We start from the raw sequence: 26,904 nt of genomic DNA on the forward strand, positions 1-26,904 counted from the left end.
TAACGCTTTGTTTTCTATTAAAATCAACAAAATGCAATATATACAGATATCACACAGACCTGGGCCCTGGGAGAGGAGGGTCAGGCCCAGTCAAGCATAGGGAGGAAGGAAAGAAGGGGTCAGTTCAGGGCTGGGGAGGGAGCTTCTTGGCCTCATCCCCAGCCATCACTCAATCCTGCCTATGACTACCAGAAAAGGGGTGGGGGGGAGTGCAGTCAGGCCTACCCCAGCCCCATCCCAAGAGGAGCAGGACTATACCGAGCTGAGGTCAGGAGATGGGGAGGGGGAGGAGGAGAAGGAAGAGGAGGAGGAGGAGGGGCAGGGAGCCAGGTGGGAGCACACACCGCAGGCCTCATCCCACTTTCTGGGGGTTTGAGGCCCTCACTCCCTGCTCGTAGGTGACCCGCTGGCTGATGAGGTATTGAGCGGCTTGCGTGGCCGCGGGGCTGCCCGTGATGGTGACCCGCCGGTTCCGCGTGCCTGGCAGGAACTCGCCCTTCTTGGAGATCTGGATGCGGGCGCCTGTCAGCTCCTGGTACTCCACCAACGTCTTGCCCCCCTTGCCCAGGATGGCTCCCACCAGGTTCTCAGGCACCGCAATCTCCACCAGCTCCTTGGCACTCTCGGCGGCTAACTTCTCCGCCGTCAGGAAGCCCCCAGCCGCCCCCGCTGCGGCCGCAGCGGCCACCAGCGGGCCGCCCCCTCCACCGGCCCCACCGCCCGCCCCGGCCCCGAGGTAGCCGTTGGCGGCCGCGGCCAAAGCGAAGGACCCCAGGGCTCCCGGCGGCGGCGGTGGAGGCGGAGCAGCCCCTCCGGCTGGCCCGGCCCCTGCTTCACCGGCGTAGGACGCCAGGAGGTTGGCGGCCGCGGCGGCGGCAGGGTTGGCACCGGCGGCCACGGCGGCCAGGACCCCGGAGGCTGCGGCCGAGTTGAGCCCCAGGCCGAGGGAGTTGGTGTTGTAGCCGTAACTGGCCAGCGTGTTGAGTGCCGTGCTGATGGCCAGCAGGTCGGTGCCCGAGAAGGCAGGCAGAGCGGCCGGAAAGGCCCCCACGCCCGCCAACCCCGCCGGGCCAAGCAGGCCCGAGGCGGCGGCGGCCGAGGCGGCGGCGGCGGCAGGCAGCACGTCGGCGGGGCTGGCGTACGGCGAGCCGGTGGGGTTGGAGTTGGCCACTGGCCCAGCCACGTTGGCGTAGCTGATATTCAGGCAGCTGCTGCTCTGGGGATCTTCCTGTACCTTCTGCACTATGGCGCTCACGGCCTTGTGCACCTGCTCAGGTTCGCCGCTGACCGTCACCACGCGCTCCTGCAGGTTGATGCCCTCCGGCTTCTGGGACAGCTGCACCCAAGCCCCCGACTGTTCCATCACGGCCTTCACGGTCGCGCCCCCCTTGCCGATGATCAGACCCGCCGTGCTGTTGGGGACGATCAGCTTGGCCTGCGTGGGGAGCCAGAGGGAGGGTCTTTAGGGGCGGGGTCATCGAAGACTGAATGGCAATATTCGTCTAAGACTGGCCGTCTCAAGGTACTTCCCACCCCTGGCTCTCAAGTGTCCAAAATCAGACCCAGCAAGCCCCCTGGATATGCACCAGTATGGTCCTACGGGTTAGGAAAAAAAATTTTTTTAATTCAAATTTATTTTTTTGGCCACACAGCATACAGGATCTTAGCTCCTCCATCAGGAATCGGACTTGTGTCCCCTCCAGTGGAAGCATGGATTCTTAACCCTAGACCACCAGGGAAGTCCTTGGTTAGAAATATTGACTTTCTTGGTGGTCCATGGTTAGGACTCTGCACTTCCACTGCAGGGGGTACAGGTTTGATTAGTGATGGAGGAACTAAGATCCTGCACACTGTGGAGCACAGCTAAAAGAAAATAAGTAAAAATAATAGTGCAGAAATACTGAAATATTTCCATATTTATTAGTTAAAAGAAAAAAGGAGCTAGTACTCCAACTCCCCTCGGTAGCCTCTCAGCCACCCTGTCCTTGGGACCCCTGGGTCCTCCTTACATCCAGCACCTAAAAGTTTAATGGCTGACCAAGTGGGAACCCACCAGGACCCCGCCCCAAGCTTGCATTGGTGCCCATGTCCTTCTATATCATTAAGTACTCTGACTCCCAGCCTCAGAAAGGGCATCATTAGTTTCACTTTACAGATGAGCCACCTGAGGCCTAAGAGGTGAAGGGACTTGCCCCAAGGTTACCCGGAAGGAACTGAAGTGCAGCCTCATGGATTACTGTTCCATTGTGCTTTCCACCCCATGATGTGGTCACCTGGATTAACCTTTCTGTTGTTATGGATTGAATTGTTGCTCCCATTGATCCTAATTCACCTCTTGAAGTCCTAACCCCTAGTACCTCAGAATATGACTGGATTTGGAGATGGGGTCTTTAAACAGGCCTTGAAGGTTAAGAGAGGTCATTAGGATGGACCCTAATCCAATATGGTTGGTGTCCTTATAAGAAGAGACTAGGACACAGACACACAAAGGGGGAGGGCCATGTGAAGACAGGAGGAGTTCTCTGGTGGCCTAGTGGTTAGAATTCCTGGCTTTCACTGCCAAGGCCCTCTGGGCTTTCATTGCCATGGCCCAGGTTCAATCCATGGCTGGGGAACTGAGATCCTGCAAGCCATGAGGTATGGCAAAAAAAAAAAAAAAGGGAGAGAGAGAGAATAAAAAGCCATTCACAAGTCAAAGACAGAGGCCTCAGAAGAAACCAACACTGCCAACACCTACAGCTCAGAATTCTAGCCCCCAGAATCGTGAGAGAATGAATTCTGTTGTTTAAGCCACCTACTTCGTGGAACCTTGTTATTACAGCCTTAGCAATCTTATACAGTTGTCTTATCTGTGAAATGAAGGTAACAAAGCTTACATCAGAGAAGATGGAGAAAACTGGTCATGTTATATGATGGTCCCCCTTCTCAGCTGTAGAGCAGCCCATCCTTTGCAGCTACAAATAGGATCAATCTTAACACTAGTGGGTATATTTCGAAACCAAATGTCTCCTTTCACATCTCCCAGAGCATTTCTACAGTGCTTCTCCTTTCCAGTGCTTCTCACATCCCCCCAGACCTGTGGGTTCAATCCTTGGAAGCTCTCATCTCTGCCTCTTTGTTTTAACCCCTAAACCTGACCCCAGTGGTGTCTGGGAAATTGTGGGAGTGGTTTTGGTTGCCCAAACAACTGGGGGCAGATGCGGGCATTCAGTGGGCAGGCCCAAAGATGTTTGCACACAGTAATGTGAGAGTCAGTTCCTCGAAATGAAGAACTGTCACAGGTTCTATATGACTTTTGAATGTCCCCCTGGACATTCATGTTGGTGAAAAGCCTGTTTATAAATCTCCCAACCCAGAACTGAACTTCATGCTACATGTTAAGTACCAAGTAGTTTTTTCTTTTCCACAGTTTTAAGATCTATTGAAATTTTCAGGAATGTAACTACAGTATCAGTAAGTCAAGATAAGGCTGTATTTTGTTTTGTTCTGAATTTACCAAGAGTCATTCATCATTTTAGAAAACTATGACATCATGCAAACTATTATATATAGAACGGATAAACAACAAGTTCCTACTGAATAGCACAGGGAACTATATTCAATACTCTGTGATAAACCATAATGGAAAATAATATGAAAAAGAAGGTATATATATATGAATAACTGAATCATTCTGCCACAGAGCATAAATTAACATAACAATGTAAATCAACTATACTTCAATTTAAAAAAAAAAAACAAACCATGACATTGGTAGTAACGCCATCTGTATCATTTAAATCTCCGTTACTACGCTCTGGATCACCGTGTTTCTTGCTGTGTCACTCAGGCCATGTTAGGTGTGAGCAGCTATTTCGTTATTTCTTCTACTGTGGCCCTGCCTGAGCATTTACATATTAAAATTCATCTTGTTAAGTGTTAGCTGCTCAGTAATATCTGAGTCTCTGCAACCCCATGGACTGTAGCCCACCAGGCGCCTCTGTCCATGGAATTCTCCAGGCAAGAATATTGGAGTTGCCATTCCCTTCTCCAGGGATCTTCCCCACCCAGGGATCAAACCCAGGTCTCCTGCATTGCAGGTGGATTTTTTACTGTCTGAGCCACCATATTAAAACTCATTTTATAACAAATCACCTTCCTTTCATTTCTCCTTTAGGAAAAAATATTTAGGGATATAGGAAATGTACATCTGTACAATGGAAAATAACAGTCAATTTAAACCAGTTGAAGGACTGATGCTTGCTACAACATGGATGAGCCTAGAAAATGTTATGCTGTGTGAACAAAACCAGGCACAGAAGACCATATATTGTATAATTCCACTTATATGAATGTTCAGAACAGGCAAATCTATAGAGACAAAGGAGATTAGTGGTGGCTTAGGGCTGGGGTGGGGAAGAGCTAGGAGGATTGAGGGGTGGTGGCTAAAGGGATCAAGATTTCCTTTTGAGGAAATGAAACTTCTAAAATTGATTGCGGTGATGGATGCCCGACTCTGAATACAATAAAGCCACTGAATTGCATACTTTAAATGGGTCCAACGTATTTTTGTGGATTATATCTCAATACAAGTGTTAAAGATCTTAGAGATATAGATATGCTTTCTCTTTATATAAATAGGCTCATTGTATATATAATTTCAGAGAGTAAAGTGGGCATGGTAAAATATTGGGTTGGCCAATAAGTTCGTTCCAGGTTTTCCATAAAATGCAATGGAAAAACCCAAACGAACTTTTTGGCCAACCTAATATATCCAGGAGAAAGCGGACATTGGGTCCTTCAAACAATCAAACAGGGCTGAGAACTGATGCTCTACATACTGTGCTCCCTGTTGATCTCTCTGACTTCAGTCTTTCCTCCCTCTCGCTAACTTCGTTGCAGACACACCAGACTCCCTGCAGTCCCTCCAACTGGCCCAGCTGTGCCCAGACTCAGGGCCTTTGCACCGCTGTTCCCTTACCTGGAGTGCTTTTCCTCGGAAAAGAGGGCTTCCCACTCTCTTCATTCATTGCACAGATGCACCCCCCCCAGAAAGCCCTTCCCTGCCCACCCAGATTATCAAAGCTCATTCATGTGTGTTTATTTTACGTCTCCATCATGGATACCTTCAGATTCGTAACTGCTAATTTCACATCTCTCGTATGATGTTGAGTGGATCCCTCAAAAGTCCAAAACGAAACTCACCTTCCTCCTCAACTGTGTTTCTGCCACAGTCTTCTTCATTTCAGCACGCGGAAAATGCGTGCTACCACTACTTGGTCCCAACCTTTTGGAGTCCTCCCTTTCCTCCTTCCTCCCTTTCCTTTTGGAGTCCTCCCTTTCCCTCCCTTTCAACATCCAATCAGCAATTTTGTTGGCTCTGCCTTCAAAAATATATCCTAGATTATGCTAGATTAAAAGCGATTAAGGAGGTATAACAGCCAAATGCAGCGCATGAACATTGACTGAATCTTTAATAAAAATACTGTATACATGTAAAAGACATTTTCGACAATCTGAACGCGGACTTTTTATTTAGCAATATTATGAATCCAGTGTTAATTTTTGTAAGTGTGATAAAAGTAATATAATAATATAGGAGACTATCTTTGTTCTGGGGAGCTAGACACTGAAGTATTTAGGGGTGAAGAGTCATAAGATCTACAACTTATTTTCAAATAGATCAACAACAGGGACTTCCCTGGTGGTCCAGTGGTTAAGACTGCATGCTTCCAATACAGGGGGCACAGGTTTGATCCCTGGTTGGGGAACTAAGATCCTGCATGCCTCTCAGTTCAGCCAAAAAAAAAAAAGTCAAATTGATCAACAACAAAAAGAACCCCAAAGTCAATGTGTATGTCTGTGTGTCTGTGTGTAGAGATAAAGCAAATGTTAATAATTGGTGAGTCTAAGTGCAGTGTATAGGGAGTTCGTCATACTGTTCTTTAAACATTTTCCAAATATAAAGAGAAAAAAGGTACCCATACTTCTTTTCCTTTTTCTCCATCTTGTCTTCATAGTACTTTTCCCTCTCTGACATCCTATACATTTTATTTATTTGCTTCTTTTCTGATTTCCCAGGGGAGAATTTAAGGTCCACAAGGGTAGAAATTTTTGTCTTTATTGCTTACTGCTGGGTTCTCAGTGCCTAAACAAATGCCTGGCACATACTTAACCAAGGGTGGGTGAATGTACACATGCAATGATTGTTATCCCCAGGGGCAGACCTGTATTTAAATCCCACATCTGTGGCACAGCCACCTAGGAAAACAGTCTTGCAGTTCTTCAAAAAGTTAAACGTAGGTTTTATCATATGACCCAGAAATTCCACCCTACGTATTTACCCAAGAGGACTGAAAAAAATTTCCACACATTTGTTCATTAGCAGCATAATTCTTAATAGCTAAAAAGTAGAAACATCCTACATTTCTATCAATTGATGAATAAATAAACAAAATGTGGTACATCCATACAATGAAGTACTATTTGGCCACAGAAAGGAATGAAGTTTTGATACACACCGCAGTAAGGATTTGAGCTTCCCAGGTGGCCCTAGTGGTAAAGAACCTGCCATCAATGCAGGAGATATAGGAGTTGTGGGTTTGATCCCTGGTCAGAAAGATCCCCTGGAGGAGGGAATGGCAACTCACTCTAGTATTCTTGCCTGAAGAATCCCCATGAACAGAGGAGCCTGGCGGGCTACAGTCCATAGGATCACAAAGAGTAGGACACGACTGAAGCGACTTAGCATGCATGCACGCACAGTATGGATGAATCTTAATGACATTATGTTAGGGGAAGGAAAGCACGACTCAGCATGCCACATTATATATCATTATGTATCTTTCAATTTACATAAGCTATTCAGAATAGGCAAATCTATAGGCACTAAAAGCAGATCACTGGTGAAAGGGGCTGGGGCAGAGGCATTGGGGAATAGAAAATGACTATTAATGGGTATGGGGCTTTTTTGGGGGTGGTGAAAATGTTTTGAAATTAGACAGTGTTGATCAACACATGACTTTGTGATTATACTGAAACCACTGAATTAAACACTTTGAAATGGTGAACTCTACAGTATGTGGAGTATCTCTCAATACAGATTTTAAAGAAATCACTGGAAAAAGAGAAGTCTGACAAGTCAAGGGGATAGAACAGAAGAATGTGCAAAACCAGGCCTAAGAGTAAAGAGGGATTTAGTATGTGATACAGCATTGCAGAGCAACAGGAGAAGGATCAAAACTTTCCATCCAAGAAACTGTGCCCACCAAGGAATGGTGAAAGCAAAAGCCTTCACCTCTCTGTGCCTCCGTTTCCTCACTGTTGACATTGACATTACCACAGCTGCTCTATTCAGGTCTTGCAGATATTCAATGACTAAGGTTATTCCATGGTGGTTGGCACAGGGAAGCCCTCAGAAAACAGTAGCTGTCCTCACAATAGGCCCAGATTGCAAGACCACAGCACCTTAGATCTGCAGATGCAGTTCTATAGAATCCTGAATGTTAGAACAGTAGAATGTTAGAATAATATATTCCTCGAATCTTGGAATCACAGAGCCATAGAATTGTAAGCGTCTCAGAGCCAGAAGGACCTCAGAGACCATCTGCCTCAGATGTTTGCAAGTCTGGAGATTTAAAAACAACAGTAACAATAACAGCAGCAGCAGCAGCCACTAACAACTGTATAAAGTAGGTACTATTATTAGCACATTTTATAGATTGGGTGGCTCAGATGGTAAAGAATCTGCCCACAATGCAGAAGACCCAGGTTTGATCCCTGGGTCGGGAAGATCTCCTGGAGAAGGAAATGACAACCCACTCCAGGATTCTTGCTTGGGAAATCCCATGGACAGAGGAGCCTGGTGGGTTACGGTCCATGGGGTCACAAAAAGTCAGATACAGCTGAGTGACTAACACATAGATTGGGAAAGGGAGGCACAGAGAAGTTAAATAACTTGCTTAAGGTCACACAGATAGTGACTAGTAAAGCCAGGATCTGACCTCAGGCCAGAGTTCAAGTTCAGATTCCCAGGACTTCTCCCCAGAAATTTGGATTCAGTGGTCCCAGGCTGGGACTCAGGCATCTGTGTGTTAACCTAGATGATTCAGATACCAGCCAGGGCTGAGAACCACCCGTCTAACCCAGAGGTGGCAAACTGGTGGTGCTCAGGCCACAGCCAGCCCACAGCCACATAGTGTTTTAAAAACTGAGCCAACCTTGAAAAATCAGTTGATTTCAGATATGTTTGACTTCATTTGAAAAATGTAGAAGATGTTATAGGAAAACTCGAACAAACTTTTGGGTCAACCCAATAATGCTCCATCCTCATTCCCAAAGGGTAAGAATCAAGTGGAGCTGAGCAGAAACTACCCACTTTAGGGATACCATGATACCTCTATGATAAGGGTACATCCTCAGTCCTTTATGTTCCCTTTCTGAATTCCAGAAGCATTTCAATTTATAATCCCCAGTTTGACCCCGCTTCCCCACTGTAAAGAAAGGGAAGCTGAGCATACATAATGGAATAAGACACAGGGCAACACAGCAAGTCCAAGGCAAAAAGGGAACAGACTTGCCTCCTGACTCAAAAATCTCATAGTAACAACAATAGCAAACATTTCAAACATTAATAAACACTAGCCACTACCCTTAAATAGGTACCATTATGAATCTCATTTTACATGGAGAAATCAAGTCACTTGCTCAAGGTCCTGCAGGTAGGAACTATCAGAATAGAATTCAACTCAACATCTGACTCCAGAGTCTGAACCTTTAGCCATTATCTCTTTCATTCTTTGAAGCCCCTGAGTAACAAGGCAGAGAAAAAAATCCTGGTTCTATAACTGTTAGACTCCACTATTTCAGAGTTCCTGTGGCTTAGGGAGTGGAGTAAGACGCTCAGGGTCAGGTGCTGACCCCATTTTCCCTGCAACATGTACAAACTTTTGATGAACCCTGAGCCCCTAGTGGCCACGACGAAGCCGGAGAGAAGAGGCAGTACCTTTGCTTCCTTGCAAACTGTGGGGAAGCTGTGGCCTGCTGGTGGGAAGGGATTTAGGAAAGGGCCGGCTGGGAGCGAGGGGCGGAGTTGCTTCAGCACCAAGGACAGCAGCCGCGCTCCAAGCCTCAAACTCGCAGGTTTTGGGGGGATCACTCTGATCCGCAGTATTCTACCAGGGTTTGCTGCCCACCGTTTCCCCACGAACTCGTAGAAACTCAGACCCGTGGTCTCTCCCATCTCAGGGTAATAGGATTTCCCAGGAATCCCAGATTCCTTTTACCGAGGCTCTCTCTCTTATCTTTGCTTCCAGGCAGACGTCTGTTCAGGAACCCTCACAAGTGGCCTGTCCGCCTGCTCAGGGCTTCTGCCCTTTTGCATTGTGTGCACACGTATACGGGAGTGGAGAGAGGGAGAGCAAATGGGGAGTTTACCGCCGCCAACCCCGAGCTCTGCTTCTGCTCGGCTCCCTACCCAGTCAGGGCCATGTTGCCAGGGGCTTTACAGGAAGCCCAGCTGCCCGGTGTGCACAGTCCCGCGAGGCCCAGGAAGCAATTGATCCACTCTTGCCACATCCCTACACCACGGCTTCTGATAATGCAGGCAACCGAAAGGCTCTGCCCTCCTTCCATCCCTTCTCAAGAGGGCTGTGTAGGAGAAAGACCCGCCTCCTCGCTTCCTAAGGAAGCACCATTTTCCCAAAATGGTGGCTAAACTCCTATCCAGTAGCTATGAACAGAGCAGGTACTAGTGCTGTGTTGCCTATGGGTGGGGTGGTTACTTCCGGTGAGAACAGGAAGTGGGAAGCAGGTGGTTTTGAGAGACAATGGGATGAGGTGGAAGAGAGAAGGGGATCTGGTGAATCCTAGGAGGGAGGGATAAATAAGGGGCTCTCGGTCAGATTCTCCCAGACCTTCATTCTCCCTCTGAATCAAATCACTCCAATAAGAGGTCTGGCGTCCTTAGGCTCTCTTTATGAACCACTACTGTGTATTTGATTGACAAATGTTTTTTAGCTATTATGCCATTGAAGCAGGCTTCCCAGGTGGCTCAGTGGTAAAGAATCGGCCTGCCAAATAGGAGATGCAGGTTCAATCTCTGGATCGGGAAGATCCCTGGAGAAGAAATGGCAACTCACTTTGATATTCTTGCCTGGGAAATCTCCTGGACAGAGGAACCTGATGGGCTACAGTCCATGGGGTTGCAAAGAATCGGACAGGACTTAACAGCCAGAACACCACCACCATGCCATTGAACCCTCATCACAATCCGGTTACATGGAAGAAGTGCTTTCTCTCAAATCCCACCGGCTTTACGAAAACCCAGCCTCTATCCCTGCTAACCTGCTTGGCTCTGTCAGGATTCATTGTGGTTTGGGGTTGAAGGATATTGACCACCTCAGGCTTGGTCATTGCTTGTGGGATTTCTCGGACCTTCTCGGCAATAAAGCTGTGCACAGCATTCAAGGCCTCTGCTGTGCCCTGTACCAGGCAAACTCTCTCTGTGGTTCCTGTTGAGCAAGGAAGAGAGGGGTCACACTCATCAGAAGGAGAGTGAGTGGAATTCCTGTTTTATTATCTTCACTTCCTCTCCCTCCCTTAAAACAAACCCAGGGAATGGAAGAATGATGCTTAAGTGCTTTGCTATGCCCACAACAGCCCTGGGCAAGGGAGACAGGGCTCAGCTGCCTCTTCCCAGTCCTTGCTGGCTCTCGGTTGCTTTGGCAACCATTCACTCACTGCCCCCCCCCCCCCCCGCCACCTTCTAGAAGCCGAGAGCTCAGGCCTGCAACGGTTGCCACAGTAACTGGAACCCCCTTATCGGTGTGGCTGGCCGGGTCCTCAGCCCACCCCCAGGGGGATGAGGGACGAGGCCCCGTTGCCTTGGCAACCCCTGAAAGCCTGCAGCGACGGCCTCTGGGCTTTTGGAGAGGATGGGGAAGGGCTGGGGGATGGGGGAGACAGCAGAGAGGCCTGAGTGCCTGCCTGGACCCACCAGATGGAGGGCTGAGGGGTGGGGGAGGGCAAGGGTGGGGAGAGGGGAGAGCAGAGTGGGTCAAAGACAACTCATGGAAGAGTGGAGATGGGGATGCAGAAAGGACGGCAGGGTGCCTCTGCTGGCGATTCTCCAGATATTTGTGGCGGTTCTGACCTGGGCATCCTTGGGGTGTGTGTGTGTGTGTGTGTGTACTGGGATGGGTAGCAGAGAGAAGAGGTGCTAATTCTAGGTGATGTTGGGATATATACGTATGAGAGAGAGACTCTGGGTGACACTGACCAATGCAAATACATCTGTGAGGCTGTTTGGGTGAGTGGTGTGTGTGTGTGTGTGTGCCTGTATTTTCTTGGGCAGGACTGGCTCAAATATCTGTGTATGTGTGTAAAAGAAAGAGCAGGAGAGACCAGGATACAAACAGACTGCATGACATAGTGATTTCAGTAAAGACGTTTGTGTGGGGGGAAAGACTTTGGATGTCGCTGTGATGTTCAAGGTTATGTACACTATTTATAAGACTGAGCTGGGTGTGCACGAGGGTTTGAGAGTAAGAAACAAAGAATCCAAGGAAGTGGCATTGACGTTGTACGATAAATGCATAGCACTTGGAGATTGTATGACAGTGCGCCTGTGTGTGTGCGTGTCTGTGTGTGTGTGTGTTTACGTAAGGGAAAAAGATATCCAGACACCTCTGGGTGTTCAAAAGACTACCTGGACAAATGGTGTGTGGACTGCATATATACGTGCAAAGGCGCATGTACAAGTAACAGGCAAGACACTGTGAATGATGAGGGTGAACATGAGGAAGAGAAAGAAACCGACAGGCAGACCCAGATGTCAGTATGTAAGAATTGATATTTGGAGAATTCATGTATTTGTGTGTATGTGTGAGGGTCTGAATTACAGCCAGACAAAGAAGACTCCACCAGGACTGGCTGGGGTGAAGCTGTGAGTGCCTGGATGATACAGGCAAGCTAGGTGTGGTGTGTGTGTCTCCCTGGGAAGGACTCCGTTTGCGGGACCAGTTAGCTCCCTGGATCTAAATTGGGTCCTGAGTGCACCAGGCTCCATGTGCCTGCATGTCTGGGACACTTGGGGGTGAGTGTCCAGTGTCCTGTGGGTATACCAATGCAGCACGCTGGTGTTACACCCCGATCCCTCGCTTGCCGTCGCTCAGCCTGGTATGCCAGTCTCACCATGTGTCTGGGTGTCCCCGTCCTGGGTCACTGGTGTAGCTGACATCCTCCATGTCCTCTGGGCCTCTGTTCCTCACTCTTACTCCCCTCCACCCCAGAACAATGGCTTGGTCTGAGCCAAGCGTGAGTCAGCGCATAGGCTGCCTCCGTCTGGGTGTAAATAGGAAAGGGTGTGGGTCAGGGTGGGAACTTGGGGGGTGGGGTGGCCCCAGGGAGAGCCTGGCTGAAGTGGCCCTGCTCTCCATCTCTGTGAGGCTTCCTTCCAGGGAGTCTGTGATCTCACACCCCCTTGTAATTCTTAACCAGGATCCACAGGGGCTTTGGGGGACTCAGTTAAACCGTGAAAGAATATCTAATAATAACAGCTGGTGCTTACATAACACCAATTGCCGGGCATCATTCTAAGCACTTTATATGTATATATATATACATTTGTTCACTTTAATATATGAGGCAGGTGATATTATTATTCTTGATTTATTGCTAAGGACATTAAGGCACCTGGGTTTTGTCCAAATTCATTCAGCCAGTAGTGAAAAATCAGGGTTTTGAACCCATGGGTCTGGCTTCAAGTCTGGGCTTTTAAACATTTAGCCACCCGGTGCTAAACTTGGTGTGGGTGGAGTCTGTGCATGTGTATGTGTTGGGGGGAGGCATACAATGATTGCAATTTTGCTTTTGTATTTTTGATGGTAAAAAAGAATACATAAGATGTTAAACTCGGCCACAAAGATGTGATAAATCAATACATTACAAAAAAAAAGTGTCTGTATCTGTTTTTCTTCTGGGGTTAGGGTCCAGGGCTCCAGGCAGTTGTTTAAAATCTGAAGGAATTTTAGAATCAGGAGAGGTCTGGGTAAGCGACACAGAAGACTGCGCGGCTTGGGGCAGGTACCTGCTTCCTTCAGGGTCTAAGTTTCTTCATGTATGACTCGGAAGACTTGAATCTGGAGCTTGGGGGTTCCTGTACCAAGGAGGGGGCACCCTTCGTGTGTTCTGCCCCCCGTTTTGGGTTAAGGGCCACACAGATTTTTGTTTCATGGAGTAGATACATAAGTGCAGACATACGTGTGTGTGTGCGTGTGTGTGTGTGTGAGCTAACTAGGCCCAGAGGACCCTTTCAATTTCTCCATTGTCATTTCTCACCTGCCACACTGAACAACTAACCCCCACCCCACAGCCTTTGAACATGCTCTTTCATCTCCCCTCATCACACTTTACTGCTCTTTACCTAGCCCACTCTTTTATTATTCTGGCTTCCTCCTCCAGGAAGCCCTTCCTGATCATCTCAGTCTGGGTCAGGTGCTCTGTCTGGGCTCTCTCCATTCTTTGGGCTTCCCCCGTCCCAGCCCTGACCACCCTAAGTCATGATTGGTATTCAGTTTATCTTCCCTACTGGGATGTGAGATCCATGAGGGTTAAGCTGGGGTGTCTCAGTCACTGCTGTGTCCCCATCTCTGTCTGGCATGGGGCTGACCTGGAGAAGATGCTCAGAGAATATGAATGAATGGAGGGTATCAACCAGAAGCAGAGAAACACATGCGAGAGCAGTAGCATCTCCATTTCCTATGTTCCTCTGGGTCCTGGGAAGTCCCAGGGATAGGACTGGGATGTAGGGCTATTCCTGCATCTCTGAGCCAGGAGCCAGCACATGCTGTATGACCTGGAAGTTCCCAATGGGGGTGGGGGTGGGGAGCAGGACTGGCTGCACATCCAGGGGCTGGGGAGAGATGCTTAGCTCACGGTGCTTGTTTGAACAGTATCTGGCCCAGGAGCGAGTCAATGACTGGCCCATCCTTTGGGGTTCTCAGCTTCCTGGCCAGTGGGGCGTGTCACTGTGTTGGGAGGGGATGACGTATGTTATGTCACAGAATGAGATCCAGGGGCAAGGAACCAAGTGTCCTTGGATGGGTGTCCTAAGCAGAGGTCTCATCCGTACCTTGTGGGCTAGAAGGGTGAGGGGAAAACTGGGCCAGGGTGGAAGAGAAAAGGGGGTTGTGCCAGGTTCCCTGGACTGTTCTCTAAACCTCTTGCCAAAGCTGCTTAGTGAGATGGGAGGCAGAGGGCGGGGTGGAGAGAGGAGACAGAGAGACAGGGAGAGAGAATATGAAATTGTCCTGACCCTGGGCTTCAGCTCTGGTGTTTGACCTAAAAAATCCAAGGGGATTAAGGATGAACTAGAACCAGCGCTGGACCAAAGACGCAATTCAGGGGACCTTCCCTGGATTCCTAGATGTTGAAGCTCAGGCATTGGTCTTGGGAGAGAATTATGAAGGGGGTGAGAGATATTGAGGGGGATTAGCGAGAGGGGAGGGGCCTGGACAATTTATGATTGGAGGAATTGAGATAGAGCTGGAGAAGAGGCAGAAAATGGGCTGATTGTGGAGAGAGAGGAAAAAAGAAACGAGGAAGCTGAGACTTAGGAGAAAAAGAGGACTGTAAGGGGAGAGATGGGCAAGCAGGTGTGAAAGAAATGAGGAGCAACCCCCTGCAGAGAATGAACCCATTGAGGGGTGCAACTAAATACTGGTTGAATGGGTGACTGGAAACACATAGTTGGAGAAAAAAAAGTGAGACTAAGAGGTAGAGGAAAAGGAAAATATGGGGAGAGAGATGGGATGACAGAAAGGGAAGGGAAGAGGAGGTGACAGAAAGGGAGAAGCAGAGACGGACAGACCGGCTGGGCGGCTAAGAGAACAGAGATGGGGGACCTCCAAAGGGAACCAGAGAGGCAGAGGAGAAAGAGGGCATGGGGAGACAGAGAGAAGCCGATGGGAGTGGAGACTCAGGGAACAAGAGATGAGAAAGTCAGAAACAATGGGAAAGGGACTGCCCTGGTGGCCCAGTGGTCAAGACCCCGCGCTTCCAATGCAGGAGGCGCGGCTTCCACCCGTGGTTGGGGAACTAAGATCCCACATGCCGTGTGGCTCAGCCAACGGGCAAGAAAGAAAGATGACAGAGACAGAATGAGAGACATGGAAAGAACCACACAGATGGAGAACCAGTGTGACTCAGATCGGGTGAGATGGGGTGACAGAGAAATCCAAAGGGAAAGACTGAGGGTCTGTGTAACACGGATGGCTGAACTCCCAAGCCTTGAGGGACACCCCAACACCTGCCTCCTTGGCCACCCCCCCCAGCTCCTCCAACAGACCCAACGGGGCAGGTGTGTGGGAATGGGTACATCTGCCACATCATGCAAATGAGCTCATGAATATGCAGCAGTCCATTGTCTTGCCCTGCCCCCACCCCCATCTGCTCAGGCCTGGCCCCTGGGGCCCAGGGCTGCTCAGTCCCCTTAGGGGGAGGAGGAGAGGCCCCCTACCACTCTCACTGCCCCTAGGGGAGCCTTCCCCACTCCTGGAGGGCCCAGATGGGAGGGATGGGAGGCTGGAGCAAGCGTGCCCCAGGGTTGGGGCTCACCCGGATAGAAGTCTTTGGACTTGGAGAGCTTGATGGTGGCTCCCGTCTCCTTCTGCAGCTGCACGATGGTCTGCCCACCCTTGCCGATGATAGAGCCCGCAGCGTAGCTGGGGATCAGCACCTTCAGGAAGTATTCACCTTCCTCTGCAGGGGCACACAGCAGGGAGGGGAGTCAGGAGAGAGGGGTCTTCACCTTTGGATAGTACCTCCTAGGAGGCACTGGCATGGGCTGGGCTGGAAAACCCACTGTGATCACAGTAACATACAGGAGCAAGGACTCAAGAGAACAGCAATAGGGAAACAATACACGTAATGATCCTCATTCACTCATTCATTCAGTCATTCCACCAAGAATTCCTGAGCACCTGCTCTGTGCTTGGCACTATTCTAGAGAAACAGCCATGAAGAAAACAGACAAAGATCCCTGATTTCGCAAATAAGGTCAAAAGAGTTTTAGTGATTCAGCCAAGAGCACACATTCTTCTAGAGCAGGGGAGACAAGACAGTGCATTTCATGTTGTCGGATGGCGGTAAGTACCGAGGAAACAAAAAGAGGCAAGAAAGAGGATGGGGTGCTGGACTGTCAGATCCGGTGGCTAGGAAAGCCCATCCCAAGGATACAGCATTCTTTGTTGAACAGACACTTCCATAGTACCTAATACATACTAGACTCTGTTCCGAGTAATTTACAAATATCATTTTCACACTGATGCTAAGAGGGAGGTACTTAAAAAAAAAACCAAAAACGTTCCAGAGACGAGGAAACAAAGGTGAAGGGATTTCTCCCACTCACACAGCTAGTAGATGGTGTCACGTGTGTGCTCAGTCGCTTCAGTTGTGTCCGACTCTTTGCGACCCCGTGGACTGTAGCCTGCCAGGCTCCTCTGTCCATGGGATTCTCCAGGCAAGAATACTGGAGTGGGTTGCCATGCCCTCCTCCAGGGGATCTTCCCAACCCAGGGATCGAACTCACATCTCTTGCATCTCCTGCACTGGCAGGTGGATTCATTACCATTAGCAACATCTGGGTACCCATCAGGTACCGCCTGGGTAGTGCCACCTGGGAAGTGGTAGAGCTGAGATTTGAGTCCCACCTGGCTCCAGAGTCCCTGCTCTGAACCATTAAAATACACTGTTTCCCGTCTGTGGAGGAGGGAACAGACCAGAACCACGTGGCCATGTGGAGGAAGGGCAAGTGCAAAGGCCCTGGGGTGATGGTGTGCCTGGGCTGTGAGGGTGAGATGTCTAGTGTGGCTGGGGCTGAGTGAGACAGGACGGGGAGGAAATGAGGGCTGAGAGAGGTGGGGATGGTGGTGGGGTGTTCAAGCTTGTGGACCAAGGTGGTTTTTCTTCCAGGTGAGACGGGAGCTTCGGGAAGGCTCTGAGCAGAGGAGTTCAGTTGTGTCCGACTCTTTCGTGACTCCGTGGACCATAGCCCATCAGGCTCCTCTGTCCATGGGATTTTCTAGGCAAGAGTACTGGAGTGGGTTGCCATTTTCTTCTCCAGGCAATCTTCCCAACCCAGGGATCAAACCCGCGTCTCCTGCAAGTCTCCTGCATTGCAGGCAGATTCTTTACCGCTGAGCCACCAGGGAAGCCCCATGTGTGATGTCTTAGGTTTTAAAAAGATCCCCCTGAGGCCCATGAAGGGAGCAGACTGTGACAAGCACAGGTGGAAGACCCCAGTAAAGAAGCAACTGCAATAGTCCAGGCAGGAAGTGACGGTGGTCTGACTGGTAGAAGCAATGAGGCGGGAGGGGAGCAGAAGGCTGGACTCTGGAGAGGCTCTGACACTCATTACTGACCTGGTGCTGTGTTGAGAGCTTTGCCAGCTTGATCTCACCCATTCCTCACAACCTCCCAGTGAGGGAGGGAAAATGTGCTCCATTTTATTTATTTTTTTAATTTTTCCATTGCAACATGTGCTTAGTTGCTCAGTCGTGTCTGACTCTTTGCAACCCCATGAAGCCCGCCAGGCTCCTCGGTCCATGGGGAATCTCCAGGCAAGAATACTGGAGTGGGTTGCCATACCCTCCTCCAGGGAATCTTTCCAACCCAGGGATCAAACCCAGGTCTACCACAGTGCAGACAGATTCTTTACTGTCTGAGCCACCAGGGAAGCCCAAGAACACTGGAGTGGGTAGCCTATCCCTTCTCTAGGAGATCTTCCCAACCCAGGAATCTGAATCGGACTGGGGTCTCCTGCATTGCAGGTGGATTCTTTACCAGCTGAGCTACCGGGGAAGCTCCCTCATTGCAACATAGTTTATATATATGTTTTTGTTTAGTCACTAAGTGGAGTCGGACTCTTTGTGACCCCATGGACTGAAGCCTGCCAGGCTCCTCTGTCCATGGCATATCCCAGGCAAGAATACTGGAGTGTGTTGCCATTTCCTTCTCTATTATTTTTTTTATTATTATGTTTTACTTATTTTTTATTTTTATGTTTTGATATGGGCCATTTTTTAAGGTCTTCATAGAATTTGTTACAATACTGTTTCCACTTTAAGTTTGTTTTTTCCCTGGTTTAGCTCCCCAACCAGGAATTGAACCCACACCCCCTCCATTAGAAGGCTAATTCTTAACCACTGGACCGCCAGGGAAGTCCCCTCCATTTTTACATAAGGGGAAACGGAGACACAGAGGGGCACAAAGAAGTTAAGGTACCAGCCCAAGGGCACCAAGACAGTTGCTGGGTTGAGATTCAAATGCAATTCTGATTCATTCTTGGTCCACCCATGCTTAACACTTTTCCCTGCTGGCAGCTGAAGACCAGTATGCACCAGGACAGTCTCCAAGACCCTGAGGTGGGAGGCGGCACCAAGAGTCCTTAATAAGGCTTTGGTCATTCTTTGTTATAAACCAATTTTCTTGGTCATGTGCAAAGCGCTTTGTTAATGCAGTCTCAAGGCAACTGCCTAACCTCTGCAATCTTCTAATCAAACTGTTGCCCCCGTGTCCTCCCAGGGAAAAAGTCAGGAACCTTCTAAGTCTGATTTGTGATTTGGCCCCGCCCTGTTTTCCAGCTTCACATTCTTATCTTTATCCTGGCACACTAGATCCACCTTCCTTTTTGCTCCTCAAACTTCCCTTCTCCCTCCCATCTCAGGGCCTTTGCACATTCTCTTTGCCTAGAACTCCGCTCCCCCAGGTGGCTCAGTGGTAAAGAATCCACCTGCCAGTGCAGGAGGCACAGGAGACACGGGTTCGTCCCTGGGTTGGGAAGATTCCCTGGAGGAGGAAATGGCAACCCGCTACAGTATTCTTGTCTGAAGAATTCCATGGACAGAGGAGACTGGTGGGCTACAGTCTGCAGGGTCACAAAGAATGCCCCTCCCCCAGAGAATTCCTTTTGTGCTTCAAGTCTCCCCTCAAATGTCCCATCTTGGAACTTTCCCTGGAACCCTAGGGAGGGGATGGATCTCTGTTTCAAGGCTTCAGAAGGATGTACCATGGTCCAGTGTGGGCCACGTCACTGAAGCTCTTCCTCATGTCCAGGAACTCACAAAGCACCCAGCCCATAGTAGGCATATAATAAACCTTGGGAAGGGCTTCCCTGTTGGCACGAGTGGTAAAGAATCTGCTGCCAATGCAGGAGATGCAAGCGACACAGGTTCAATCTCTGGGTCAGGAAAACCCCCTGGAAGAAAAAACGACACCCCACTACAGTATTCTTGCCTGGAAAACTTCATGGGTAGAGGAGCTTGGTGCGCTATAGTCCACAGGGCTGCAAACAGTGAGATGCGACTGAGCTCACACAAATCCTGGGAAAGAGAAGGGACAAGCCAGGCCATTTGGTTTCCGAAGCTTAAGGTCTCGGAACATCATCCCCCAGTGGCTTTCAACTTTTTCTTTTAAGCGACGGAAATGTAGTTTCAACATTTCCAGTGAAACTCCAACATCCAGAGCAGATAAAAGAGAAACTGCTCTGTTAGAAGCATGGGGCAGGGTCCTGGGGGCTGGGAGCCCTGCCCATCTCCACTTGGTCCCTTAAGATTGAAAGTTCTGGGTTCCCCGCAATTCCCTGGTGGTCCACTGGTTAGGACTCTCTATTTCCACGGAAGGGGGCACAGGTTTGATCCTTGGTCTGGGAAATAAGAACTCGTGCATTGTTGCACGGCATGACCAAAAAAAAAAAAGGAGAAAGAAAATTCTGGGTTCCCTGCCGTGTGAACACGGAGCCATGGGGGCGAGGGGCTAGATGTGGCTTTTCAGGCAAGGGAAGGAGGTCCAGAATTAAGGGGTTTCCTTTAGCCCAAGGCAATCCTCTTAAATGTGCCTAATCAGATCATTAAGCCTATTAGGTAATTAGCCCCCCAGGGTGCCTCTCCATCCATCTTCCTAAGCACCCCCCCAACAAATGACTTCCTTCCCTGAGCTCACAGAGGTGGCCCCTTGCCTGCCCTGCCCCTCAACCTGACACAGAGATGGGGCCGGTTCTCCATCTTTGGCAGGTTTAGAAGCACGGGGAGGGTTTCTCACAAGAACTCCATCCTCTTTCCTTCTTTGATTTCATTCCCCATCTTTTCTCCAGCCAGGGCCACTTCCTCACCTTCCCTCTTGAAGACTGTTCCACAGAAAACTGGGGACCCCCTCACTCCCCTCGCTCACACTTCCTCAGGTTTCATCTGAGAAGCCCTGAATGAAATGACAGAAACAGCCCTCAACTGAGCGCCGACTTCTGTCACTGACGGGTGGTGTGGCCTTGGGTGAGTCACCTCACTTCTTTGGGCCTCTGTTTTTTTCATCTCTAAAATGGGGACAGGATAGCGCTGTCTTCTGGGGTTAACTGTCATTCATTCAATGCTCATTCGTGGAGTACTTAGGATGGTCTCAGGCACGTAGACCACTTTAGAAATGTCAGGTGTCATCATCATCATAATCATCATTTTTACTATTACCTATTTCATGAACACAGGCAAAGCTCTTATCACAGCATCTGGCACACTAAGTGCTCTATCAATGTAGAAATGCGCCTCGAAGGTTTGGGGTTTTGTAGGAAATAGGAGGATGAGGGGATGCCACTTCCTTCATCACCTCTCCTCAGGCTTCTCCCTGCTTTTTGGAGGAGGAACGTGTTCTCATTGATAAGAAACTAGGCTCTGCTTCCACTCGCCTTCCAGCATCTACCTCTCTTCCTGAATTGTTACATCCCTCTGTACTATTATTTCCTTGCTCTTTCTCTCCCTCCCTTCCTTTCTCCCTCCCTCCCTCCAACAAATCCTTCCTGAGCATCCACTACGTGCCAGGCCTTGTTTTAGATCCTGGGGACATAGCAGAGAACAAGACAGACAGTCCATGCCTTTTAAGTCCCTTCCCTCTTAAAATGTAAATGCATCTATTTAAAGAGGACATTGAAAAAAATTATTGCTAATAGAGTTTGAAGGACTGGTTATATTTTTTTCCTCCCAAAGCACATTCATCTAAACCCAAAATGATTCCCCTGAAAAAGTCTGTCCACAGAATCCCTGCTTAAACCACCTTGTGGGTGCCTGGTGGTCCCTATATCAGACTAGTGGAAGTTTGGAGGCCCTTCTCAGAGATCAGGGTCCTACAGAGAGTGACCAGCCGAGACCTCCCACCTGTAGAAGCTCAGAATTCTAAGGTCCTGGAGTCCCCATGGCAGCCCACAGTCTGCTCTAGTGCTCTTCAGATTCTTCTTCATTTCCCATCGTGGGACGCTCACCTCCTCCAGGAAGGAGCCAGGCTTCTATCTACCAGCCTGCCTCGAAGCAAAGGGCAGACACGAGACATCAGCTGAACCCAGAAGCCCCTGGATCTCACATATCCCACCCTGTTTGAACCACCAAGGTTCTGCCTGTGAAAAAGTTCTTTCTACTGAAGCAAAATGCCAGAACTTTCCACCCACCCACCGTTCCCCAACCCCCTTAAGCTTTTCCCTTGGGGTCCAGATAGTTGCTGCCTCTACACAGGACGGCGACTAAAGATGCCAATTTCAGCTCTCCTGGTTCCCCTCTACTGCAGTTTCAATATTTCCACCTTGGGATCGGGCTGTCTTTTCTTCTTCTAGTCATTCTGGGTTTCTGGTCTCCTCCACTCCCATGTACCTGATCCTCAGAAAAGCTTATAAAGGCTTCCAACAAGGAACCAATACTCCTCTACCTCCATAAATAATGTTGACTTACCCAAGACATTTGGGGTGCTATGTATGGGGAGAGTGGCCCTCTTTTTCTGTATTTTTTTGGCTGTGTTGTATGGCTTGTAGGATCTTAGTCCCCTGACCAGGGATTGAACCCACGCCCTTGGCAGTGAAAGCACAGATTCCTAACCACTGGACCACCAGGGAATTCCCAAGAGTGGCACTTTTTACTCAGCATTGACACGGAAAGATGGTATGGATGCAGGACAGGGCTGTTCACTACACAGGTAGGACAGAAGTGAATGCAGCAGAGGTGGGGTTTTTGGTGACTGTATGTTTGGGGGGAACCAAAGTAGGGGTGTTGTACTTATGGTACCTGCTCTTGTGTGGGGGTAGGGGTGGAAGCATCAATGTGTTCTGTGAGGTCTGAGGAGGCTGGGGTGGGATGCTGATATTGTCACTGGGAGTGTGTGAGGAAAAGCTGGTGGTGGAAAAGATGCTGGGGTGTGGTCGGTACCACTGAGGAGGGGCGGGACATTGGTGGGTGATGTCTTTCTGTGAATGATGGTGCTGCCCGTCCTTGCGAGAGATATAATACAACCAAGACATGCTTCTGAAGGGATGAGATGCTGAGAGGTGCGATGCTGTCTTTGAGCTGTGACACTCTCTCCGACAGATAGATGGACAGGGCGTGATTTCCTTTGGGCAAATCACCAGTGGATGGTGAATCAGGAACGTGACATTCTCCAGAGCAGTAATAATAATAACGATGGCTATTGTTTATTGAGAGCTTACTCAGTCTGCCAGACCTGATACTGTGTATCAAGCATCTTGCTGAATTCACACAACGGCACTGAACCCACATACACAATCTCACTGAACCCACACGACAGCCTGGAGTGGTAGAGGTGGATATTACAGTTCCCATTTTCCAAATGAGGAGACTGAGGCTCGGAGCAGTGAAAGAATGTGCCCAAGGGTCACACACCAAGCACACGGCAGTGACGAGAGGAACCCTGGAGGCTCTCACTCTAGGGCTAGTAACCTTGGTGATAACTGTGTTAAAGATCGAGGATCTCAGGAGCAAGGCCTGGCTGGTGTCAGCTATGACTGGGGTGTGAGGTCTGTGTGCGTGTGTATGGGGGAGTTGATGTTTCTGTAAATGTAGGGGTGACAGGGATGGGAATACAGTCAGGTGTATAGGGGGCAGTCCAGTGGCACCTTAAGAATTATCATCTGTGGGACTTCTCTAGTGGCCCAGTGGTTAGGATTCCGTGCTTTCACTGGCAGGGTCTGAGTTCGATCCCTGGTTAGGGAACCAAGATCCCACATGCCTCATGGTATGGCCAAAAAAAAAAAAAGAGTTATCGTCTGTACTCAAGGGGGACATTCTTTGTTACTGTGCCACCAGACCAGGACTATGTTTCTCTGGTGAATTCCCAACTGGAGCCTCCACTCAGCCTCCTCGTTCACGCCTGCCTGTCCGTAGTGCCCAGAAGCCGCTTTTAACAGCCACCATCTCCTCTACAAGCCCCTAAGCTGGCCCCATGGGCAGGAGTTCAGTCTGCTGGGACTTACTACAAAAATTTCTTACCCCCGACCCTCAGTTTCCTCGACGGAAAATGGGGTTCACTATAGTGTCTACTCATCCAATGGACCCAGCCTCCCGAGTTCAAATCCCGGCTCTGCCTCTTATTCACTAACTAACCTTGGGCAAGTTAATTAACCTCTCTGTGCCTCAATGTGTCACCTATAAGATGGGTAACATAACAGAATTGTAAGGATTATTAAATGATTGAGTGCCAAGTGTTTTCCATAATACTTCTGATGTACTGTGGCGCCATAAATGTCATTGTTACAATTTACTATTATTATTATCATCAGATCATAGAGTTTTGGGAGAATTAAATGAAATACTGCATGTAAGGTATTAAGCAATAAAATTGGTAGCTACTATCATCATTCTGATTATTTTTATTTCCCCATTTGGCAGATGGTGACACTGAAGCTCAGAAAAGGAGTGAGGTTGACCCAGCATCCCACAGACATGAAAGAATTATTGGAAGGAGCCCTCAATTTTGAGATGAAAAGTCCTGGACGCTTGCCCAGCTCTGCCCCTGAGCATTTCTGTAAACGGAGGACCGTCCTTTCGTATCTCCTGGCCTCAGTTTCCCCTGGGCCAACAGACGGGAGGTGGACCAGTCGGGAGGACAGGGTCTCTAAGGCTTCATCTGTTTCCCCCCTGCTGGAGGAGGGCTGAGCACATGGGAACCGGGCAGCCCAGGGTTGGAGAGATCCCAGTTCCCCCACTTATGAGCTGTGTGACTTCAGGCAAGTGGCTTCATTTTGCTGAGCCTCAGTTTTCCTCATCTGAAAAAGCAGCTCAAATCATCTCCCCTGAGGATTGAATTGGGAGATTACTCCATGTTTCAGAGCCTGAGTCGTAGTAGGTGCCAAACGCTAGGACTTTACTGTCCTTGGCAGCATCACTGTTAAATGGTGCCGTTTTGCTCTGACTGCTCAGATTTTGAACATCTCAGCCCCTTTAAGAGAAGACAGGGATGAGATCTCTTCCCTCCCCCCAGCAGGGGCAGGGCTGGACCACCGGACTGGGCTCAGGACTGACCGCCTGGGTCCCCAGACCCTCTCCAGGACTGGGAATGGCAGTGAGGCAGGAAGGAGGCGAGGAAGTGGCCGGGACACATTCATGCGTGTGCTGGGGGTGGGGGAGCAGGAAGAAGGACAGGAAACTCCCTCCCACCCCTCCCCCAACTTCCCTTTCCTTCAATTTCTGCTGGACACCCTCAAAGGCAGCCAGGGGTTCCCCGATTCCTATCTCACCTGGACAGGGGTGGCAGGGGGCTGGGATGGGAAGAAGAGATTCAGCTCCCCGTCATCCAAGGAGAGGAGGTGGGAGGTCCCCACCGCACCCACTAGAAGAGTTTCGCTCTGCCCCAGGCCACCCCTTTCCCATCCGGAGGAAGAGGCCAGAGGAAGCGTTAAGATTTTGGCCAAGGTGACCGCTGGGAGGGGCATGTCTGCTCTGGGGTCTCCCTCCTTCCGGGGAGTTAATAGGCTGGGCTCTCTGAGTCCCCTGACAAACCCTACCCCACGGGCAGACATACACCTAGAGTTTCCAGCTCGGCTTTTATTCTCTGGTCCACATACCTCTTCACACACACACTGTGAGGGTCCCTCTTGTCTTCTAAACACACCCTTTATGTGTTGTCAAACATTCAGCCATCACGCACATACATACACACACTCTCTCCCTTGTCATACGTACAGAGAATCATCCCCACACCAACCATTTCACACACAACCCCTTGTTACACATATATACACACTCAGGTGTCACACACAGACCTTCCCTTTTCACACCCCTTAGGTGTCACATGCACACATTCCTGCTCCCTGTCACATGGGCCCCATCCTTCCCTCTCCTTGTTACACACCCTCCTGAATTTCACCCAGCCTCTCCCCCGCCATACACCCACCTTCCCTGTTGCACACACCCCCTCTGATGTCACCGTTGCACACCTCCATGTGTCACACCCAGCCACAGCCTCTCTGGAGTCACACCCACACTCTTTTCTTGTCATATACCCTCACCAGCTTCTCCTGGTCCCACCCCACCCGGGACACGCCTGTGTCACACACACTGAACTGCCTTCTTCTCATCCACAAGGCCTCTCATGGCTCATACCCAGAGCCGGCCCATTCGGCAGGCAGCCCACACACACCCCCTTGCATGTCACACAGACCCTCTCTCTCATGTGTCACACTCTTCCACAGTCCCCTCTGGGGTGACATGCACACACTTGTCACACATACCCTTCCGAGGGTCTCAAACATGAAGCCCAGCCCCTTTCATTTCTTACACACACACACACACACACACACACACACCCTTCTTCCTGTCATATCCATGATCCCTAATGTCACACATCCAGGCCTTACAGGGCTAACACGTATACACATGAACACACACACACACCTGTCCCAACCACACATTCTCTCACTGAGCTTTCCACACCCACCCTTTCCCCCATGTCACCCAACACACCCACCCAGCTTGTCCCCAGCACAATCCCGCCCGTGGCCCACACATGCCTCCCTCGGGCGCAACCCTGGCTCAGGACATCCCCAGGGAGGCTCCGGGTCCACAGGCCTCCTCAGCTCCTTCCCCTCCCCCCGCCAGGACACGCCAGCTTGGGAACACCCCTGCCCCGAAACGGTCACATCACACACCCCTCAAGGACACAGAGACACCCGCTCGGAGGGACCCACGCCCCCCATCCTTTGCGCGCCCCCAAGGACACTTACCACCCCCTCCCCCTCAGCCCCTCTCATCGCAGACAAAGCTCCCGGCCCCGGGCCCGCGGCGAGAGGGGGAAGGGGGCCGGTTCCCTCCCCAACTCCCCTCTCCTTTCCAGTCTAGGGAGGGGCGCCCTTCCCCTCCCCTGAGCCCTTGCACCTGCCGTTTGCGGGGGAGGGCGGTGGAGAAAGGCGAGGCCCCCGCCCGTTCCCCCGCGCCGAACCGCGGCCCCTTCTCACCTCCCGTGTTGCTGCGCTTGGTGCAGACCACCTCGGGGGGCGTTTCGAGGGGCCTCTTGCGGGAATCCGGGGCCTCGGGCTCCATGGGGGGGGCCTGGGGCGGCGGCTGCTGCTGCTGCGGCGGCTGCGGCGGCGACGGCGGCGGCTGCTGGGGAGGCTGGGGCTGCGGCGGCGGCGGCGGCGGGGGCGGCGGCGGCTGCGGGGCCGCGGAGGCCGTGAAGAGGCCGTGCACCGCGCCGGCGGCCATCATCCTCATGGTGGGGGGGGGGCGGGGGGACGGGGGAGGGGGAGGGGAGGGGATGTGGGAGGGGGAGGGGGCGGCGGCGGCGGGATGGGGGAGGGGGAACCCCGGAGAGGGGAGGAGGGAGGGAGCTGGTTCTGGGGGGCTGACAGAGCCCGGAGAGCGGATGTGAGCGGGACAGGAGGGAAAAGGGGGTCTCGGAGAGGACCCAGAGAGAACTGAGGGGTGGGGTCTGTCGCAAGATCACAGAGGCCGGGGACTGGCCACGCCACTGGAGGGGACGGGACCCCCTTCTTTGCTCCCCGGGCAGAGGGCCGAGCCCCCCAGACCCTGCCCGGGGCGGGGGGCCGGAGGAACGGGGCCGGAGGTAGGAGGCGGAGGCGGCCGCTAGTGGGGACCCGGGGGGCGGCGA

General features: G+C 50.6%; 1 protein-coding gene across 1 annotated transcript; it reads right to left on the minus strand.

The window, feature by feature from the left end:
* Positions 1–26,428, minus strand: NOVA2 (NOVA alternative splicing regulator 2). The gene is made up of 4 exons (XM_019980216.2): positions 26,252–26,428; positions 15,595–15,738; positions 10,324–10,490; positions 1–1,435 (listed from the first exon to the last, which is right to left on the minus strand). The coding sequence occupies exons 1-4, from the start codon at positions 26,334–26,336 to the stop codon at positions 353–355; spliced, it is 1,479 nt and encodes a 492-aa protein (XP_019835775.2). The 5' UTR covers positions 26,337–26,428; the 3' UTR covers positions 1–352.
* Positions 26,429–26,904: the final 476 nt, after the last annotated feature.

Source organism: Bos indicus, chromosome 18 (assembly GCF_029378745.1).
Source record: "Bos indicus isolate NIAB-ARS_2022 breed Sahiwal x Tharparkar chromosome 18, NIAB-ARS_B.indTharparkar_mat_pri_1.0, whole genome shotgun sequence".
Taxonomy (NCBI): Eukaryota; Metazoa; Chordata; class Mammalia; order Artiodactyla; family Bovidae; genus Bos; species Bos indicus.